Source organism: Furipterus horrens, unplaced genomic scaffold, assembly GCF_987537825.1.
Source record: "Furipterus horrens unplaced genomic scaffold, mFurHor1.1.pri manual_scaffold_2, whole genome shotgun sequence".
In the NCBI taxonomy this organism is placed as follows: Eukaryota; Metazoa; Chordata; class Mammalia; order Chiroptera; family Furipteridae; genus Furipterus; species Furipterus horrens.
Window position 1 is genome coordinate 48,838,871 of NW_028327172.1, and position 23,149 is coordinate 48,862,019.

Here is a 23,149-nt window from a genome sequence, read left to right on the forward strand (position 1 = left end):
ATTTGCTAAATGTATATTCCCTAAAGATAGTTTCTCTTTTTCTGCTTAATAGACACGAATATGACTACCTAATAGAACAACTAAATAAGTCTTTTCAGAAGTAACAAAAAGTGTGAAGAATGAATAATTCAAATTTTTATGGGAAAAAAATCCTGACTATTATTTCTTCAAGTCAGGTATGGGCAGTCTTCTACAGAGATCCAGTTCATCAATAAGAATAGAAATAATTTGTTTAAACATTTTGATCACCTCCCTCCCATTTGCTTTGGAGTAGGGTCTCCTATCAGGTTAGGCTTCTGGTCTGGCTGCAGCTTTCTGTTAATAGTTGATGATCAGCTTTTTCTTTTCTTTCTTTCTTTCTTTCTTTTTTTTTTTTTTAACGATTTTATTTATTTGTTTTTAGAGAGAGGAGAAGGGAGAGAGAAAGAGAGGGAAAGAAACATCAGTGTGTGGCTGCCTCTCGTACGCCCTCAACTGGAGACCTGGACTGCAACCCAGGGATGTGCCCTGACTGGGAACTGAACTGGTGACCCTTTGGTTCGCAGGCCAGCACACAATCCACACCAGCCAGGGCAATGATCAGCTTTTTCTAACCTCTGAAGGGCAACACACTGATCTAAAGACATATCACATTAAGTACAGTAAGCCCTTATTACACATGTTAAGATTTTTAGCCAAAGGAGTGCCTTTGGAGTTCCTCAGGCCATCTTGAAAGACGGGACAGTACTTATGAACCTCACAGAAGTCAATGCTGACAGCAGAAAGGAAGAAGAGAGGCAGGCAGAGGATAACAGAGGCAGTGGCAGGACATCAGGGATCCTTTTTAAGAGCTACTGACTAACTATGGCCTAGGCTACATGCTCTTCACCTAATCAGACCCCTCATACTTAAGCCAGCAGATTGCACTCCTATCACAGAATAAAAACTGGACTTGAACTCTGAGGACATTAGCTATAGGGCGGAGTCTGTCACTTACTGACCTTGACCAATCACAAACTCTCTAAGCCTCCGTCTCTTCTTCAATACAGTAAGGATAATAATACCAACCCTGATTCTCTTCATTACAGGATTGTTTTGAGAACTAAATGAGATAGTGGCCAATGTGTTACTCATATATAAAAATAAATTTAAATATTAAAGTAAGGCAACAATGAAAGTGCTAATCATAGTAATAACTGCATTTGATAAGTACCTGGTCCAGAACAACATGAATGACAAGAACATCAACAGGAACAAAAGCAAAAACCAACCACTCTCCCATGACTACTATCTATTGAATGCCTATTGTATATCAGGCACTATGTTAGATGCCCTACTTACATTATTTCAGAAAAATCTAACAACAACCCTGCCAAGTAGAAATTATCTTCATTTTCAGGAAAACTTACAAGAAAATTGCCTAAAGTCATAATCAATGCCCACAGGTCCATATGACTCCAAAGCCTCTTTCAGTCTATTCTATTACACACAATCCCTCTAAAAAAATGGGCTTGAGAAATAATTGTTGAATCTGTAACTGGAAGACTTCCCAGCACTGACATGCTAATCTTTCTATAGGTGACAGACAATAGCTCTGTTCTCCCCAGCTGGATAGTCCCCAGTAAGCACTCACTCACATAGCCTGAGAGTCTCAGGCCAACTCTGCTGAAGATTTCTACTCCCTGGGGCAGGAAATGAGGCCTTCCTGACCATACTACATTAGCTGCCCTAATGGACTTGCTTCCATTCATAGTTTTGTAACCACAAGGCAGGCACACAGTGAAGTCAAGTTTCTGTTTCCTGAGGTCAGCTTCTCACACGTGCATCCTCCAAGCCTTCCAGGCACTGCCCACCATGAGCCTGCCTCCCATTAAGGGCGGCAAGGCCCAAGAGGCCAGAACATGATGAGGGGCACTAGTGCCTAAACTTAGCTCTGCAGTGGCCTTGCAGCCCAGACATCAAAAGTTTAGGTTTTAGAATCAAAAATTTCTAACCCAGTCCTTGCTTACTGTACAAGCCTAAAAAGTGATTTAGACTCCCTGAGCCTCAAACTCCTCATCAGTGAAAAGGAAGTACTATTATTTATCTCATAGGGTTCTTTCTAGGATTGTTATAACCTCCTTTTTTCTATCTCTGTCTCCCATTCACCATATTTAAAATTAGCACAATGATATCACTCGTCCTTCCTCACCATTATTTTAACAACAGGTTCCTGTCAGCACTATAAGAGTTTTATATGTACACAATGAAAGTACAGTCTCTTACATTTATATATGATTTTGGAGTGGGGGGGATCAAACCATTTTATTGAAGGCCTTTGGGTAGGCTCAAAGGGCTGGGAGGACAATGAGATCTGAAGTCATTGGCCCAGCCGGGATCTTTCCAGCTTCACAGCTGCCAAAAAGCCTATAAATGGCATATATGATTTTAACATCTCAGCAGTGAATCTTTCATGTAGTTTTTATGCTTAACACAAGGTATGGCATAAAGCAAGTGTTCAGTAAATGCTGTACAGAATAAATATGTACAAATAAAATTACTATGTAATTCTCAAAGTTTATAAAGTATTTTCACATGCACTGCTTTACTGAATTCTTTCAACACCTTGTGAGGTTTATGTTGTCATGAACATTTTATAAATAAATAAAATCCAGGCTCAGAGAGGTCAAATGGCTTGCCCAAGGTTATATAAGCAGCTAAAGGTAAACATTTAGGTTGTTAAATTCTTACCTCAAAGAACAATTAATAAATCCTTAACCATAATGATGATGTTTTTAAAAAGTTGACTCGCCCTCGATGAGCCTCAATATTTCGCTTGGACACTTGTAAAAGACTCACAGTGCAGTGAGATACAGCCTGTCCCTATTAACCATGACTTCTCCAGGGTACCAGACAATTTCAACCACCAAACATATATAAGCAGGCCCTAGCAGCCTTCCTCAGAAGAGCCCAACTCTATTTTCATCGGAACAGGAGGTAACTCTCTCAATCTCTGAGCCTCAGTACTCTGAACTATGAGCTTGCCCAGAGAGCTCCCAACCACAGCCCACCTGCCAACATTCCCACTCTGTATCCAAATAGCAGAATGTAACGAAATCTCAAATACTTTCTGTTCCCTTCATGGCTTCCTTCTACTGAAGGTAACATCCTGGGTCAGCATGTATTGGCAATAAGGTCAGAGTTATCCCAGCTTAATGAAATGAGAAAAACAAAGAGATCCTTCCAAATGAGGAGTTCAATTGCCTTACTGGAATCCTGGGCACAGAGTAATAGAAGAACAACTAGATTAGGAGTCAAGAGACACGTGTTTAAATCTCTTCTGTATCAAATTTCTCTTCCAAGCACCAAAATTATATAAACAAGCATTCACTTGGCAGTTCCACAAGATCTCTCAGGCAGCATCCAACTTCTTCAAACCTAAACTTCCACCTTTTTTCTTCCTCCCTGATTCATATCACTAACTTATGAGTCACGTTCACATTCAGTCACCAAATTTTCTCAAGCCTACCTACATGCCTCTCGAATCCACCCACTTCTTCTCATTTATACTATGCTACCACCTTAGTCTAAACCATCAACTATCACCTGAAGTTTTCATAATAACCTCCTGAATCACCTGTTGCACTCTTATCTCCTCCAACCTGTTCTCCATACTATAGCCACAGTGACTTTTTCCAAAATCTGTCTCACCATGTTACTCCTCTGGTTCTAGCGTGCTATAGTAAGAAACTAAAAGTGTCCCTACTGAGCCAAGAATGTTAAATTTAACCAAAAATAAGAAGAAACAGTAGAGCTGAAGGAGCAATAGTGGGTCGTATATACTCACCTCTTGTCCTGTGGCAACGTCCATTGCAGTGTACACAGTGCCTGAAGCACTGAACAACAGGTGGGAGAGAGGGGGAAAAGAGAACATAGGTATTAAGTGAAGTGATATTTGTCAAATGAAGTTCTACACACAATCTGGCAATGCAAGTGTTAATAATAACAGCAACAAAAATAATCTTCCCCACTCCCCCCCCTCCACCTTCACATATTTCAGAGGCAGTATGTGGTAGCAAAGAGAATACAGGCTCTAGTGACCAAAAGATCTGAGTTCCAATCCGGAACTTTACCTACTATCTACCAGATATACAGTCTTGAGCAAGTTATTCTCTGAGCTCCACTTTCCTTATTTGCAAAATAAAGATAAGAGTTTAGAGTGTATAAGAGAATTTAAACCAATTAGTTCATAAAGCACGAGCCAATGCTAACATACAGTAAGTCTTCAATATACAGAGTAGGGCAAAAGTAGGTTTACAGTTGTTCATATGGAAAATAACACAATAATTGATAAATAATATAAGAATAAATTCTGTTTCATGGAACCACAACTATAAACCTACTTTTGCCCCACCCTATATACTAGTTTCCTGCTCTTGTTTCCTCCTCTCCTCTCCTCCATCACTCTTTGCAAATTGCTTTAACCTCTTGGGGCCTCAAACTCTTCATCTGTAAACCAGGTTGTAAGATTAGATCTATGATTTTCAACTGCAGGTGAGAAGTGAGGGAAAAAGGGCCCTAAGGAAATTTTCAGAATGAGGTGGGAAATGGCTTATATTTTTAGCAAAAAGGGATATAGACTTCTGGGGTAACAGTAATGTTCTGTTTCTTAACCTGGGTACTGGTTACATGGGTGTGCTCACTTCATGAAAATTCATCAAGTTGTATAATTATAGATGTTAGATTCAACTGAAATTTACATTAAAAAACTATAACTACTAAAAAACTATAAAAACTTAAAAGAATAATCTAAATCTTAAGGTCCCCTTCTCACTTTGACACTATTACCCTTTAAAAGTGTTTTTAAATTATTTATGCTCTCAAGAGGATGTGTTTTATTTTACAGTTTGTGGTTTTCATTTCTTCAAACATAAAATATTAAATATGCTTTTTCAAATACATATGCTCCCAGGAAATCTGATAACTTCTACTCCATCCCCATGGTATCCTCACTATATATACATATGTACATGTATGTGTATATATACACATCATACACAGACAAAGAGAAAGAGTGGGAGGGAGAAAGAGAAATACTAGAAATAATGCTAGGAAAGTAACCATGTCCACTCTAAATAACTAAAAACCTCATTTTATGCCTATAATCATAAACCCTATATATTTGTAGGGGATGATATGCAGCAATATTTGTTACTTACATGTCACATATCATATATATAAGTTGCAATTTGAAGAAATTTAATTCCTTGTATTGGAAAAAAAAAATTGCATTCTATGCAAGCCTTGAGATTATGCTTCCCAGGGAAGTCAGGTCAATTCACAGAGAAAAGTCACCCGGAAGTCTGTTTTACAGCTAGTCATGTATAAATGACCCATGGACATAAAGATAATAAAGTGTGGATTGACTCTGGGAGCAGGGGGTGGGCGCAGCAGGGGAGAGCAATGGGGAAAAATTGTAACAACTGTAGAACAACAACAATAAAAAAAGGTAATATAAATAAATAAATAAATAAATAAATAAGGAATTAAGAAAAAGAAATTATGGTCACCAGCTTCCTACCCAACGCTCTTTAATTGAGACCCTAGCTACATGCTAAAAAAATGTAATCATAAGATACGGGCTATCAAATAGGACTGGATTTTTTTCATTGGCAGCTATTTCCCCATTAACTGATCATCCTATTTCTAGCCACATTCTGTCACAGAGCTGGTGTTTATCTTCTATGCCCATTCCCCCCCATCCTACCAGATGCAACATTCTTAAAAGGGAAATATGCCCAGGCCTTAAGGGAACTATGTCTCCATTACAGAAGTCTAGAAAGCTACTCAGGCCTGCTGGTTAGTAGTTGATTATCTCTACCTGGAATAGACATATAATTAGATATATGAATTCTGGTAAAAAAAAAAAAAAAAAAATCTTCAGCCCTGGCTGGTGTGGCTCAGTGGGCTGAGCACTGGCCTGAGAGCTGTGACATCACCGGTTCAATTCCCAGTCAGGGCACATGACTGGGTTGTGGGCCAGGTCCCCAGTTGGGGCAGTGCAAGAGGCAACTGATTGATGTTTCTCACACACATAGACGTTTCTCTCCCTCTCTCCTTCCTTTCCCCTCTCTCTCTAAAAAATAAATAAATAAAATCTTTTTAAAACATCTTCAGGTCTTAAAAGAACAGGCAAAAATTATAATAGCACTAATTATTTATGTGGCATTTTAAAAAAATCTTCAAATGTGAAAACATCAGCATAGGTGATTAATAAATACTTCATTCCTCCCTTACACTAACAGACCTGCCAAATAAGCAAAGAAAACACATTTTGTAGATGTTGCCTATTTATGGGCCTCAGACACCTGAATTTTTTAAAAACTCAGAAGTTTTGGAGGTGAAAAGCCCCGAATCTACAATTTTTCTCCCTTAAATTTATGGATAAAGAAACTGAAGTCTGGAGATGGGACTTAACTTGCCCACACTTGTCTGTGTACCTTTCTGCTATAGTCTCAATATCTCAATGTAGTTAGCTAAGGAAATACCATCCCAGATTTTTCTTAACTTATTCTCAACATGTTAACTACCTTATACCAGTTCAGACTTACAAAGGCAGGTCTGGTAGAAAAAGCACACCACCAGGAAAAAATGGGATTCACTTGAGTTTAGGGTTGCTTTAAGGATTAAACAACAGAGGCAAAGAACAGATGTAAGCCATAGAATGCTGTACAAATAAAACACCAGTATGTTATACAATACTTTATCTTATTTTCAGAAGTTTTTGAAATGCATAGGAAAAATTAAAACAGAAAACTTCAATGACTTCATTAGCAACAATGCTTTCATTCAATTAACACTGAGAACTTTCTACAAGCCAGATATTTTTTCAGTTCTTTTTAATTTATAGCTATTTCCATAGGTCTATGAAATATTGTTATTTTTCTTTTTCATACAGAGGTATAACTTACCTAAAGTAATTTGCAGAAATCTTAAGTGAACAACTTGATGATTTTTCAATATGTATACACCCATGTGTTCACCACCAACATCACCCCAGAAGGTTTTTTCATGCCCCTTCCTAATCAGCATCCCCCTCTCAGACACAACAATTTTTCTGACTTCTGTAAGCATATATTAGTTTTGTCTGTTCTTGAACTTCATGTAAACAAAATCATAGAGTATCTGCTCATTTGTGTCTGACGTCTTTTGTTCAAAATAATGGCCAAACACTTTTAAGACTTATCACAGCATACAATTGACCCCTGAACAACACAGGGGCCTGACACCCTGCATAGGCGAAAATCTGTGTGTAACTTTTGACTCCCTCAAAACTTAACTACTAACAAACCACTGTTGACCGTTGACCAGAAGTCTTACCAATAACATAAATAGTCAATTAACACATATTTTGCCTGTGGTAGGTGTTTTATACTGTAAAGTAAGCTAGAGAAAAGAAAATGCTATTAAGGTAACCATAATGAAGAGAAAATACATTTAAAATATTTATTGAAAAAACTGCATATAAGTGGACCTGCAAAGTTCACACCCGTGTTGTCCAAGGGTTAACAGTATTATAATTCTTTGTTTGACTCTCTCCTTCTGTAAACATGAGGTCTCTGAAGGCAGATATTCTGTCTGATTGGAGCTGTATTCCCAGTGTCTAGCACATAATAGGATTCAATTAAGATTTACTGAGTTCAGTATACCAAGGGCAGCATATAAGATGCAGAGAAGGCAACTGTAATTGAAAAACCAAAAAATAAAATAAAAATAAATAAAAATAAAAAATAAAGGGGGGGTGGGCTGGGTGGGGGAGAGCAATGGGGGGAAAAATGGGACAACTGTAATTGAAAAACCAAAAAATAAAATTAAAAAAAAAAAAGATGCAGAGAAGGAACAGAGAGCAGAAGGCATGAATGCTGGCATCCACCTAGAAAAGTAGGTCCTATACACTAGCAGAAAGGTCTGCAGTTCTGAGTCTTCCATTTCGCATTAGTGTTTGTAGATTTCAGCACCAGGTAAGCAGAGTTAATCTGGAAAAGCAGAGCTGTAATTTGGAAAGCAGGTTTTATTCTAAGAAAATAAATGGTTTTTCAATTCTCAGTGCAGGGGTATTTTTAGCAACATGGCCAACTAATGGCACATCTCTCACATTAAGCATAATTCTCCCAAACTTGAAGTTAGTTTAACATAACACCCTTAGATGGGTGAGGGGTGAAAAAGAATAAGAAGAACAAGGCTTATGAAAGGCAAAACAAAAGCAAAATCACATACACCAGTACACACAATTTTAAGTCATTTCTCTAGGGAAAGAAAATGTCCCTACTAACCCTTGTCCAATCTTCTCAAACCGTGTATATTTCTTCTTAGGATCGCCCACACTCACTATGCTCCCTTTGAAAGAAACAGAGACCATGAATCATTTTTTTTCCCAAATCAAGACACAAAACAGGCCCCGTGTTTCCCCAAACCCTGGAGTTGGCAAAGGTATGTCCAATACCCAGAAACCGTACTAAGGAGGTCCCTAGCTTTCCCGCATAAGTTCCATTCAAAAGTTTCATCTCCTCACACTTTTATTGATAGTAATCAATTCCATTTAACTCTGAAGACCCATTTATTCATTATTTAATTCATTCATTTAATAAACATTTACTCATTTCACACGCTCACTTACTATGTGCCAAGTCCTATGTCAAGTGCCACAAATGAAGAGACAGATGAGACAGTTAAGATTGTCTCTGCTCTCAAGAAGTTCAATTTCATGGAGGAGATAGACAAGCATAAAGTTCCATGAAAATATAATAATTAGTGTGCTAGATGGCAAAGGGGCACAGAAAGAGGTTCAAAATACAGACTGGAAAGGGTTCAGATAGGAGATGCTATCTGGTCTGATTTTTACAGGTGAAGTAGAAGTTAGGGAGAGAAAGCTGAGAAGGAGTTGCAGCAGGAAGTATGTCAAGAGCAAAGATGGAGAGGGTGAGAGAGTTCACTGGGTTTCACAATTTGTATTCTCAAGACGGTGAAACTGAGGCCCACAGAAGTAAAGATACTTACTCCCAAGGTCACAAAGCAAAGTGGTGTCAGAGCTAAGACGAGGAGTTTGGTTTTCGGTCTCCCAGTTCAAACTGCTTTCTGCTAATACCAATTACTAAGATTTGGTACTTTTCATATACATTATCTCATTTGAGTTATAAATGAGACAGGGATTAACATCTTTAAAAGATATGAAAAGGGAGGCCGGCCCAGAGAATAGTAGAAAATAGCCGAAGTCCCAAATCTGTGGCAGGGCTGGGGCTTCAACTCAAGTGTCCTTAACTACCAGGGCAGTCTGCTTTCCATGACTCTATGTTCTAAGTATTAATCTTTTTTTAATCTGGCTCAGAAAAAAAACAAACAAACTACCTATAGGAGTAAATAGATGACTAGAAAATGGCTTCTCTTATTTCATTACTTCACAAGGGCTCTGGGTAACTTTTAAAAGAGTAAATTTTTTTTTTTTTTAAGTCAAACAAAAATTATCAGGAAGAAATTGAGAGCTGCTAAGCTAAAGAATCAGAAACCTCAGCTTTCAAAAGCAATGCCACCATGCAGATCCGGCCAAATCAGTAATATCAAATCCTCTTTAGAAGTAGACAGGTACAAAGACTAAATCAAGGACCTTGTCAAATGATTTTTTCAAGACCACAGACCAACCTATATCTTCCTTCTAATATAAATTCTCTTGTAGTTGACTGGAGCACAGAAACAAGCTACCCCAACAGACCTCCATTTATGGCCATTAAAGAAAGTGAGACCCTAGTTTCTACCTGAGAGCAGGAGGCAGCATGCTCTAATCAGAGGAGCACAGGTTGTGCTGCAACCCCAGCCCTGACACTTTCTGGCTATGTGATTCTGAGCAAGGTATTTAGCACCCCTGAACCTCAAATACTTTACTTGCAAAAAATGAAGATTATAATATCTGTCTTTAGAAGACTACTATGAGGGATAAATAAAAAGAAAAAGAAAAACAAGAAAATACTTTGCTTGTCATTTGGTACATAGTACATGCCCATAAAACATTAGTTTCCTCTCCCTCTTTTCCTACAACCAAGATGGCAGATCTGTCTTCTCCTCGGTCAATGGTAAACATACAAAAAATAATAATAATAATAATAATAATTGCAGCACTTTTTCCCACCAGGTATATACAAGGCTCAGTCTTTCTCAATACAACATTCCAGACTATTCATTAGATAAAAGCTATTTGTCATCTACATAACCCACGCCTAGGGGTGAGGGATGCCTAGATCTTGAAGTAAGCTATACACACCCTCTTTCATCACAATTCCCATCCTTATGTGGTGTCCAGTTGGGGCTGGTGAAACAGAGGAGGTGAGCACAAGGGCAGGGTGAGGAGAAGCACAGTTTGTGACTAAGATATCAAGCATAGCTAGCCAGTCACACAGAGCAAGCCTAGGACTGAGATCTTTATACCAACAAATTCTATCTTTGCACTTGACCAATCATACAGCAGAGGAAGATTCAGAAAGCTACAAAGTGCTTACGTAATTTCTCCAAGATCTCTTCATCAGACATTTTAGGCTTCTTCTTCTGCTTCTCAGTATTCCGGGTCAGAGCATCTGGAGGGGCGGTATTACTCTCTGTAGGTGAAATGGGAGAAGTAGCTACATCCCGAGTTGGAGTAACAGGAAGTGGTTCAATCACAGACCGTGTGTATACCTGCATTGTTGGTAAGAGAAGGGGAAGGGTCTAGTCAAGGAACATGTATAAATGACCGATGGACATGGGCAACAGGGTGGGGACTGACTGTGGGAGCAGAGGAGGGGGGTGCAGTGGAGAGCAACAAGGGGAAAAATTGGGACAACTGTAATAAAACAATAAAAAGAAAAAAGAATTTGGCAAGGCCAGCCTTTGTTAGGATTGGGAAGCTCAGGAGCTTCTCTTACATGTGTGTTAGAACATACACTGAAGAACAAATCCCAACAAACTCATCCCTTCTCCTAGGTCAAAATCTATGTTCCTCCTCCTCTGTGGTTGAAATGTTGCCTTCCCTGATCTCAGTATTACACAACAGGAGTTAGTGAGCATCTGAACACTGAAGATATTCAATACAGGTTAGACAACTCTCAATAGAAATGATTTAAAGGAGACTCTGTCATTGGATGAGAATGCCCTTCATCTCAAAATTCTACTCTTTCCTAAGTTGAAATAAATCCTGTTATTTGCACAGCATTTTTGCACTACTAATACAACACATTATCTTCTTTTGAGTTATTACCTCTTCAAATCCTGAACCCTTGCAGAGAAAAACTTCAGCTGTTCTACTTGAAGAGGTAGTAGGGTGTAGTCATTTAAACCACAGACTCTAGAACCTGAATGCCGGGGCTTAAATCCCAACTCCTATTTTTACCATTTGTATGACTTTGGACAGGTTACTTAGCTTCTCTGTGCTTCAGTTTCCTCATTTGTAAAACGGCAATATTAATGATATCTATTTTATGGGGTTGTAGTAATAAATTAATGTGTGAAGTGATTAAAATCATGCCCAACAGATACTGAGCTTTTAAAATTTTGCTAATACTGTTGTATTTCCTATTCATTTACTTAACATTTGTTGAGAATCTACTTTGCCTCACTGTACAAAATGCTGCCCCATCCTCTTGTGAATAAAGTCTTGTGAGAAAGTTATAACTACAAGGCAGAAAGGGATAAATGTCAATAAAAATGAGCAAACTATATACTATTGAGGTTCAGATAAGTTATATTCCCTTTCCCCAGAAGATCCTTTAAGGCATTCATCAGATATTTTTCATAAAAACATCACAACTCTTTTGGCTACTCTGTAAGCTCTCTGAAGACAGTGAATGTGTCATTCATCCCTGAGTTCTTGTATCTAACCAGTTGCCTAACAAGAAGCATGCCTTTAGATACAAGTTTGATGAATCAATGAATAAATAAATGGGATTTTTCAGCTGGATGTTGAAGGATAGACAGGATTTTAATAGGTGGAAGTGGGAGAGAACTTAGGTCAAGACACAGATCAGAAACTAGAGCTTCTTTCCTGACTATTCTAGCATAATGATTTCTGAATTTTCTATTCTTATATCTATAGACAAATGCACCCTGGCTGGTTTGGCTCAGTGGATTGAGCGTCGGCCTGCGAGCTAAGTGTCGCTGGTTCGATCTTCCAGTCAGGGCACATCAGAGAAGGAAAACTCTGATTCCAAAAAACCTCCGCTGCCTTGCGGCATACCTCTTCAGGGGAAAGGCTAAGGGAGTAAACCCCGACAGAAAATCCGGAGCCGGAATCCCTAAGGCGGTTTGACGTTGTAGTCAACACCGGCAACTCCTGCGGCGCACCTGAAGCCAAGCTGTATTGACTCCGTCTTTCCCTTGGACCCTTCAGCTGCGAAGAGAGGGGGGGGTCTGCTGCATGGGCAACAGCAGACCCTCCATATCACCCTGCCCAGGCTCTGTAGCTTCAGCTTCACTGGAGAGGACACTCCAGCGTCATCGCAAGATGTCGATTCAACACGGGAGGAGACAGATACCGTGTCACTCCCGAGTCGGACTGCACAACCATTCTCGGCTGTGCAGATAGACTCTTAAGAAGCTACACCATCGTCTCTCGAGACGGAGGCTGCCGAGGACGACGATAGACAAATGATATCCCTTACACCTAAGGCCTTCACTTTCATTCCTTGTCTTTCTTCCTTAGTTCTCCTGACATGACTCCTTGAGGCTACGACCCTGCCTTTTCCTTCTTTAATGGTCTCTCTCCTTCTCTGGCTGCCAGCACAGAACTGCACACACAAAAAGCCCACTTCACTATAGGGGAAAGCAACCTGGACTTAGAATAAATACCTGCTTTCAATCCTGGCTCTTTTGCTTACTAAGAGACTTTAGATAGATCAAGTTAACTCCAAATTCCAGCTTCTTTTTCTATAAATTAGGAATTCACAATGCCTTTTTAGAAAGGAATGCTATGAAAATAAAATTTATTGATTAACATTCATTCATTCACTATTTACTGCTTTTCAGGTAACTGCCAAAAACTATATTAACCACGTAGATACATATATATATATTTATTCCCTCTAATTTTGAGGCGTTCATGATTTAGTAGAAAAAAAATTTTTAATGAGCATGTTTGTGAACCAAAAAAGGCCATAGCAATGTAAGGTATCTTGACAGATCTCCAAGTTTAAAGTTCATTTTTCTTAAGGTGACTTTGTGACCTACAGAAAGGGTGATCCACAGACTCCATTCATAAGTCCTCATCCTAAAAGGTCATATAATCCCCTTGAATTTCCTTCACAGCATCTCTCATAGTCAACTGACATCTGTTTAAACATCTCCTTCAATGCTCTGATCTAAAGGCAGCCTTATTTTGTATTATCACGGAGTTTAAGCTCTAGATGGTTCTTTCATTACAAAGCTCTTGTCACAAAAAGTCCAAGCAAAAAAATACTAGTAGAATATCATTTGATGATAAGTCAGTATTCACTGATGCTAAATCAAGTAAAAGGCATGGGGCCCATGTTGTGCAAAGTGAAGGCAGAAGGACTGTGGCTACTCCGAGATGGAAGAGCCTCCAAGGAAGTTAAATAAAAATCACTGCCAATATCAGGCATCAAAATGCACTCCGGATGTCCAGCATATTAATAGCACTAACGTATTTATCAACTCTCTTGGGTCTTTCAGTATCATCAATGATGTTCTAAGAGGCTGAACACTGCACATTAACAGAGAAGAAAAGATCTGCAGCAGGCTAATTTGTTGCTTCCCAGGAGACTGGAATAATTTACATTAGTCCTGCACTAAGTAACATTAATTCTGTATATCTTCCTGTCTGTGAAAACAGACTAAGTAAATGAAGGCTAGGTTGGTATAAACACCAATTATTTGGGACATTGTTAGACTATTTACAAACCCATGATAAATATATATACTACTTATTGTCTTTAATCGTAAAGAAAGTACCTTTCCATCGAGTTGGGTTAGCGATCTCACCAAGTCCAAAATCTAACAACCGCTACCAGAATATTAAACCTCTAGGCCTCAAGCATCAACCTTTCCCTCCCCTTCCAAATCTAACAAACCACAAGGCTGTCTACGTCCCCAAAGACTCACAGATTTTGTGTGCTCTGGGCGTGGAGCAATCACTGGAGGTGGTGTAGCATCATCATCATCATCTTCATCTTCTGAAACGGGTGGCACTGCTGGGGTCTCAGACACAGTCTTCACATTCTGTACAGCAGAGAGAAGGCCAGGCTCATCAGATCCAGCTGACATGGAACTTAAGCTACCAGGATCGAAATCTCCCTACTTCTCCCCAAAGACACCTCATCCTGACACTCCTTCTGAAACCTACATCAGCCTCTGGGCCCTCCACCTTTGTGCAGCCAGTCAGGAACTCAGTCAGCTTCTCTGTCTTTTAGTTAGCACTGTCTACTCAGTCCCTTTCTCTCATCCGAAGCGAACTGCAGATTGGGAAGCCAGCTTACAGCTTTTCTACTTACCTTCCCCAATCCAAACCCTGAAGACAAGTTTACAATTCCTTCTTATTCTATAAATTTTACTTTCTACGCTGAACAGGTAATAAAATATGAAATGTAGTAAAGGGATCAAAAGTTTGGAATTTTACAATGTTTATCTTTATAATTCCTTACTACTTTTTGATATGGTTAACAGAAGTCCAGACAGGTTCTTGCCTCTCCTTTTCCTTTCTTTACCAAAACATACTACACACCCATTATGTCCTCAGGTGTCCTTGCCTCAACTTGAAGATACAGAACACAGGAGCCACATGTCTCAAGAGAACAATGAGTTTCTCCCTAGACTGGCTACTATCTATTTCACTAAACTCTGCCCTGTCCTGGAACGAACCTTATCAGCACAACTAATTGGATCTGCTATAATCTCAGCAACTTGATTTTCACATGCAAACTGTAACAAAGCTGGGCCAGGAGCGGCAGCTTTGGAAGCAAGTCCAGGCAAAAATATCATAACATGACTGTTTAGAACACACATTCAAGAGACAAAGTAGCTCCAAAACATGAGATGTTTGAAAGAGACAAGGATTACAGCATGGGACCAGAGAGGCAAAAGAGATATTTTAATACATATGGATATAATTCAATGGTTTCAGATATTTTCAGAGCACCTACTCTGTGCTCAGTAAGATACTGTGATGGATACAGTTGACATAAAGGTGTGAAGATGAAAAAGGTGGTTTGTGTCCTGAAGCAGTTCATCATCTGACACAGGAGACAGAGGGTGAGTTCCCCTTCTGCCTGCCATTTGGGGCCTCTAGAAAGAGGACAGTAGACAGTCAGAATGACAGGGGAGCCATGATCAGTGGGCTCAGTTGGTTGGGCATCTCCTTGCAAAGCAAAAGGTCACCAGTTTGATTCCCAGTCAGGGCACATGCCTGGGTTGTGGGTTCAGTCCCCCATTGGGGCACTTACGAGAGGCAACCGATAGCTGTTTCTCTCCCCCTCTTTCTTCCTCCCTTCCCCTTTCTCTATAAATAAATAAATATTTTTTAAAAATGATAGGAGATAAGTGGAAAAACTTACCTAGTGGAATAGCAGACTGGAGCTACTATTACTGTGTGGCAGATTGACCTTTACCACATCTGACATACTAAAGTAAGGAAAACTGGAAATCTCACCCATTTTAACAGGACTTCTGATACTGGGCATAACTTTAAAACTGACAGTGCCAGGCACATAAAGTAAGTAGCTTTGGTGACCACAGGCAATGAAGCTATCCTTTCAGTTTCAAATCTCATCACTTGAGGAATGTGGAGGAAAAGTAGTGGTATAATTATAATAGATCTTTTTCAGTTCTAAAATCCAATAGAGGTTCCTTTCCTGTCAAAACATTTACTCTGGTATTTTTCTGCTCTAATTTTTTTTTTTCTCCCCACTATTCCTCTCAACAAAATTTAACTAGGAATTAAGTTAAATTTTATGGCAATAAAGTTAACTCAGCAGCCTCTTCATGATCGGGTTGTGACCTTGGGGCACACTGATGTGTACTATAAACACTAGTTTGTTTGCTCCCTAAAACTCTGTAGAGAAGGGGAGTCATCATCTTCCGTAGCAACACATTCTAAGCTGATAGCTTTGGGTGGTAGCATTAACTACCAGTATCAAGAGAAACAGTTTTTTTGTCCCACATTTTATTTCTTATCCCTGTGTCCTTGGGCAAGGCTGTCCTACTCTAAGCCACAAGTTTCTCACCTCTAAAGTGAAGATAATGACAGCAGCTCTCTGCCCACCTCAGAGGACCACTAGGAGGATGAAATAAAGTGATGTGGATGTAAGAACACTTTGTGAATGGTAAGGGGCTATAAAGATTTAAGGAATCAATTACATTATCATTATATCTAATAACCACAAACTTATCTTTCATCTTTATTGGATTTTTTCATTACCATTTAGTCCCCTAAAAACCCCTTCCCCCCAGCAATCCCCATACTGTTGTCCATGCCCATGAGATCTTTTTTCTTTTTGCTCAATCTCTCCACCCCCAACTAGCTGTCATCTGCTCTCCATCTATGAGTCTGTCTCTATTTTGCTTGTTAGTTCAGTTTGTTCCTTAGATTTCACATATGAGTGAAATAATTTCATATTTGTCTTTTTCTGACTGGCTTATTTCACTTAGCACAATGTTCTCCAGGTCCATCGTGCTGTCGCAAAGGGTAAAATTTTCTTCTTTTTTACGACCAAGAAGTGTTCCATTATGTAAATGTCACATAGTTGTTTTATCCACTCATCTACTGATGGACATTTGCACTGCTTCCATATGTTGGCAATTGTAAATAGCACTGCAATGAACATAGTGGCACTTTTGTTCTTTCAAATTAGTGTTTTAGGTTCCTTCGGATATATTCCCAGAAGTGGGATCATTGGGTCAAAAGGCAGGTCCATTTTTAATTTTTTGAGATATTTCCATACTGCTTTCCACAGTGGCTGCACCAGTCTGCATTCTCACCAACAGAGCAAAAGGGTTCCCGTTTCTGTACATCCTTCCTAGCAAGTGTTGTTTGTTGGTTTATTGATGATAGCCATTCTGACAGGTGTGAAGTGATATCTCACTGTGGTTTTAATTTGCATTTCTCTGATGATTAGTGATGTCTATTGGCCATATTCATGTCATCACTGAAGAAGTGTCTATTCAGGTCCTTTGTCCATTTTTTAATTGGGTTGTTTGGGGATTTTTTGGTGTTGAGTTTTGTCAGAAATTTATAAATTTTGGATGTTAACCCCTTATCAGGTGTATAAGCAAATAAGTTCTCCCATTCTGTGGGTTGTTTTTTTTTAATTTTTTGATGATTTCCTTTGCTGTGCAAAAACTTTTTAGTTTGATGTAGTCCCATTTGTTTATTTTTTCTTTTGTTTCCCTAGTCTGGGAGGTATATCTGATAAATACCTGCTATGAGCAATGTCCAAGATTTTGCTGCCTATGTTTGCTTCTAGGACTTTTATGGTTTTGAGTCTAACATTTTAAGTCTTTGATCTATTTTGAATTTATTCTTGTGTGTGGTGTAAGAAGGTGGTCTAGTTTCATTTTTCTGCACTTATCTGTCCAATTTTCCCAATATCATTTATTGAATAAACTATCTCCAGCCCTTTAATATGTGCTTGCTTCCTCTGTTGAATTTTAAATGACTATGAAAGTGTGGGTTTATTTCTGGGCTCTCTATTCTGTCCCACTAGTCTATGTGTCTGTTTTTATGCCAGTACCATGCTGTTTTGATTACTACAGCCTTATAGTATACTTTGATATTAGGTAGCATGATTCCTCCAACTTTGTTCTTCATTCTCAGGATCACTGTTGCTATGCGGAGCCTTTTGTGGTTCCATATAAATTTTTGAAAAATTTGTTCTAGTTCTGTGAAATATGTCATTGGAATCTTGATAGGAATTGCACTGAATCTAGATTGCTTTGGGTAGTGTGGACATTTTAATGATGTTCATTCTTCCTATCCATGAACGTGGTATGTGCTTCCACTTATTTATATCTTCTTCAATTTATTTCTTTAGCATCTTATAATTTTCTGAGTACAGGTCTTTTATGTCCTTCCTTAAGTTTATTCCTAGGTACTTTACTCTTTTTTAAGCAATTGTGAGTGGGACTGTTTTCTTAATTTTCCTTTCTGTTAGTTCATTATTGGTACACAAAATGCAACTGATTTCTGGATACCAATTTGTATCCTGCTACTTTGCTGAATTTAAGTATCAATTCTAGTAGGTTCTTGGTGGAATCTTTGGGGTTCTCTATGTACAGTATCATGTCATCTGCATATAAAGTAACAACCACAAACTTCTGTTGTTAAAAAAACCAATGACTTCTACTCATTGATTCATTCACTGGGTACCAGGCTCTATTCTACAGTTTGGGGCTATATCGAAGAAAAAAATTAAGTCCCTGATCTATGGCTTACATTTTAGAGAGGATACTGTTCAAATTAACCAACATGTCAGGCAGCAGTAATAAGATAAACTATGAGAGTAGAGCCTGGTTGCAAGTAGGGAACTATTACTTGAGACAGAATACTCATGGAAAGGCCTCTCTAATGAGAAGTAATATAAGCAGTGGCCTGAATGAATTGAGAGAGCAAGCCCTGGGACTCACTGGGAAAAAATATATTCCTGGCAGATAGAAGAAGTTAATTATTTTAACAAATGTTTAGAATTGTATAATCACCACCATAATCTAGTCTTTTTGTCTGTTTATTTGTTTGTTTGTAACAATATAGAATAATCCAACCACACCATTTGGAGAAACTTCCCTGTTTTGTCTTTAGAATTTAGCCTGGTCAGATCCAGAGAAGAATCGTCTAATTTCCTGCTTTAAGAATAAAACTCTAACTACCAGTATTCTAAGAGCCTAGTAAGGGGAGAAGGTGAACATTCAGTATACATATATTTACTTAATTATCTGTTTTTGATATGTTACCCTTATATTTAACTGTGTCTGACATCCTATTCAGAAATCCTCAGTTTTACCTTCTCCAGAAAATAAACCTCCAGTTTTCTGCTAGGGAAGGGCAACCATTCAGTAGTATCAAGTAGGAGAAGAGATTTAGGGATCTAACTGCATCTTTAATTGCATCTTGTTGTTAGTACCCTCCTGCTCTACTCCACTTCATCTCCAGTTTCAGAAGTGCTACCAATTCCTGAGTTTTTTGAGGACTCAGCAGTGTAGGTATATAGATCAGCTTTGCCTACTGTCAGCCTTGGATTCAGCGTCCTTGAGTAAGTTACTGCTTATCTATCTGTCATTGCCTCCTATTTTGTTGCTCTTGCTTCTTTTCCTGTTTTCTCCATCCTTCTGGGTTGGAGAGACCATTCCTTTATTATAGCTCTAGTGAGATTTCATGAAATAGATGTCTATGTTCAATCTGACATCTTTACAAGGTTTTCCTGAGGAATGTTTACTTTTAAATCCTTTTATGTATTATTTAAAATATATAATGAGAATTAACTGACTTTACATACAATTTAAATTTTTTACTTTTTAAAAAGCTGCTCTATTGAGGTATTATTTACATACCATAAAATTCACCCATACAATTTCAATTATTTTATTAATTTTATAAATGTGTGCACCAAATGCCACAATCGAGTTTCAGAACATTCCCATCACCCCAGGTCATTCACACTCCCATGTCCAGCCCTAGGGAACCATGGATCTCCTTCTGTCTGTATAAATTTACCTTTTCTAGACATTTTATATATAAGGACTCATACAACACATAGTCTTTTGTGTCTAGCTTTTTTTACTTAGCATATAGTTTGCGAGTTTTATCCATATTGTGACATTATCTATACTTCACTTCTTTTTATGTCTGAATAATATTCCATTGCATTGATATAATACATTTTTTAGTCCATTCATCAATTGATGGGTATTGGGCTTATTTTCACTTTTGGGCTATTATGAATAATGCTCATATGAACATTCATGTACAAGTTTTTGTGTGAATGTATGTTTTCATTTCTATTGAATATATACCTAGGAGTGGAACTGCCAGGTCATATGGTAACTTTATGTTTATCCTTTTGAGGAACTGCCAGGCTGTTTCCCACAGAGGCTGCACCAGTTCACACTCCCACCATCAGTTGTGAGGGTTCCAATTCTTCCTTTGATTATTTTTTCACTCTAGTGCCTCGGTTCTCTAATCCTTTTTGAATCTCCTTGCCTAACCCCCCTGTGTCTCTTATTCTTATACTGTCCATCTGTGTTTTATAATTTATATCATTAATTCACCTTTATATATATTTGGCTTTTAACCCTTGTGAATTTATTTATTTAATAATATTTTTAATTTCTAAGAATTCTTTTTTATCCTCTAAGATGTTAGTTTAGACTAAAATGCACATCCAATTACATCAATCTCCTATATAAAATATTCCTTAGCCCCAGTGCAGAGTTCAAGTTTTTTGGCCTGAAATAATGAATCCTTAACTTGGCTTGTGTTCATGTTACCTCAGGCAAGAAAACACTGCCCTTTTCTCTGCCTGGTACCATGACCTATGTTTACCTGACACCATATTATAAATCCTTGTTTATGTGTCCTGATTCTTCACTAATTTGTGAGATCTAGAGCAAAAACCTTACCAGTACTTGAATCTTCAGCCTACCACACAGTAGGTGTTCATTTCATAAATGAGAATTCAGGCACTAAAAGGCATGCAATCCGAGATCTCAGACCAATGCCACAAATAACAGAATTTCGGAGCCAGAAGGCCCTTAAAGATCACGTTTGTTAAATGAACAAATCATTGGTGCCCAACGAATATGATCCCCACTGTACATTATTTATGCCCTTCTTGCAGTCCTTATCCCTATAGTCTGTTGTAAAATTTTCCCAAGGACTGACATAGTGCATATTCATTTCTGTATCACCAACACCTGGGCAAAAAGAAAGTGTTAAGTACATATTTATTATAGTACATATTTATTATTATTTATTATAGTATGAAGGAATAAATGGATGATCAGAAGAACTGGGTTTTGTACTGATTTCTACTATTAACTCATTCAAGGGTAGGAAGCAAGTCAATCTCTCTGAGTCTCAATTTCTTAACCTGTGTTACAGGGGATAACAATCCTGTCCAATTATTTCACAAACCAAGTAAAATGATCCGTATGAAACCAATAAGATAAATAATGACACTCTGCCACAATACAAACCATATCCCTCATATAAAACTAATAAGGAAATAGAGTACTGAACCACAGGGACAAATGTTCTGAATTGAGAGAAAAAATGTCCTTGACAGCCTGAGTGGTTTTAATTGTAGATACTAAACCAGTACAGGTTTTTACCAAGCAGGTGTTATTCTCTCTGCCATATGGCATGAGCCCCAGGGCTCCTCCTCCTCACTAACAAACGGCATAGCTAGGTTTTACTGCAGTCTCCTTTATAAGACCTCTCTGACATCTTCTTTCTCAGTTCTCTGCCACGATGAAAAGTATCCTGGACTAGCACCCAGAAGACGCTAGTTCTAATCTAGTTCTGTGACAATAGCTAATTATGAGTCTCCAGGAAACTCTGTTTTTCTACCTGTGAAATGGGAATAATAATACTTTCGTCACAAGGTAATTGTGAGGACTAATTATGCTAATTAGATATAAAGTTATTAGCACAGTGCTTGGCACATATTAGCCACTCAATATATGAAAGCTGTCACTCCTCCTATAAAAGCATAAAGATATTTGAACCACAAAGCACAGCTCAGCTTTCTTCAATGATTTACTATTCAATAGTGGTAAGAACCTCCCAAAGGTCTTAACATTTTCAAATTCTTCCCTACCTTTTAATTATACTTGTATATCCTCCAGTTGATGAAAAAACAATCAGAGGAAAGCAATGAAAACTGGGACTCTAATAGCTATTGCCTTTAACCCTTCTCAATTTCAGTTTCATCAACTATAAAACAAAAACAGTAACCCACCCCTTCATTAAACTCCTGTGAGGATTAAAAGAAATACTGAATAAGAAAGGACCGAGTATGCTTTCAGCCACTGAATATGTAAACATATTTTATAATTGATAACAGTACAAATAACTCAGAGTAAACCAATCTGCACTGCTGGAAGCATGGCTCAAAGTATTTTAATGGTGACTCTATTGTGTTAGAACTTACTACCCTCCTACTTAAAATTCTTCAATAGCTTTTCATTGCCTTTAAGAAAGTTTTAAGTTAAAACTCCTACATGATCTGACCTGTTTACCACTCCTCCTTGCTACCCACTTGAAGTCCCTTCTCACCTCACATTCCAGTCATAACAAAGCATTTGCAGTTTCCTGTACAAGCATACCTTGCAAACCCCCTTTTCTTGGCACTTGCTATTTATTCTGTCTGTCTGGAATACCCTCATCTCTTCTTAATTCTTACCCTAAATAACTAACTCTTGCAGCTCAGACTCTGTCATCGAAAAACTTTCTCTTTCTCTTACACATGCAACCTTTCATTCAGGAAGTGATTGCGTGCCAGATGCCATGCATACAGCAATGACCAAATCAGACCTGGCTCTGGCCTCACAAACTTTTAGCACACTGCTGTGGGACTGTTTGTTGTTGCCTACATGTTACTCACAAGACTAGGAAATTATTAGGAATTGGGACAATGTCTGATTCATCTCTATACTACCATTTCTCCACATGGCCTGGCATAGAGTAGGGGTTTTGCGAATGTTTCGTAAATTAATATGACATAACCACCTCTGTACAAGAGACAACATCAGGTGTAAAGAATAGCAGTATACTCTTATATACATATCACAGCTTACTATTTAAAGACCCTTTCAAACACATAAACATATTTTATTTGCTCTGGAAAATAGAATGTGTAAGTTGAAAGAGGCAGAGGGATCCCTGAGGTCATCCAGTTTTACTTTCCAGCCCTTCACGTGACAGGGCAATTATTACAACTTCACAGGACGCCTTAGAAGAACAGAATATGCTCCCTTCAACAATCAGTCCTAACCCTGGTTTTGTATACTCAACCAACCAAAGAGGGGGAATTATCTTCTAAATTCAGATTTTCAAAGACATGTCCAGGTAAGACAAAGTGTATCAAGCTCAGAAAGGCAACTGGCTTTTCCAAGGTTCAAAGCTGCAAATGAAAAACTGAGCCTAAAAGCCAGTTCTTCTGGTTCCAAG

The 23,149-nt window shown here is 38.3% G+C and overlaps 1 protein-coding gene across 6 annotated transcripts in view; it reads right to left on the reverse strand.

Moving 5' to 3' along the window:
- Positions 1-23,149, reverse strand: part of PAK1 (p21 (RAC1) activated kinase 1) — a 144,027-nt gene that overhangs the window by 19,754 nt on the left and 101,124 nt on the right. For all 6 annotated transcript variants that reach the window (XM_090265704.1, XM_090265691.1, XM_090265692.1 and 3 more), the window contains 4 exons: positions 14,095-14,211; positions 10,506-10,680; positions 8,292-8,355; positions 3,806-3,854 (listed from right to left, as the gene is read on the reverse strand). In XM_090265704.1, coding sequence (XP_090121830.1) covers positions 3,806-3,854; positions 8,292-8,355; positions 10,506-10,680; positions 14,095-14,211 — 405 coding nt within the window. The remainder of the gene's footprint in view (positions 1-3,805; positions 3,855-8,291; positions 8,356-10,505; positions 10,681-14,094; positions 14,212-23,149) is intronic.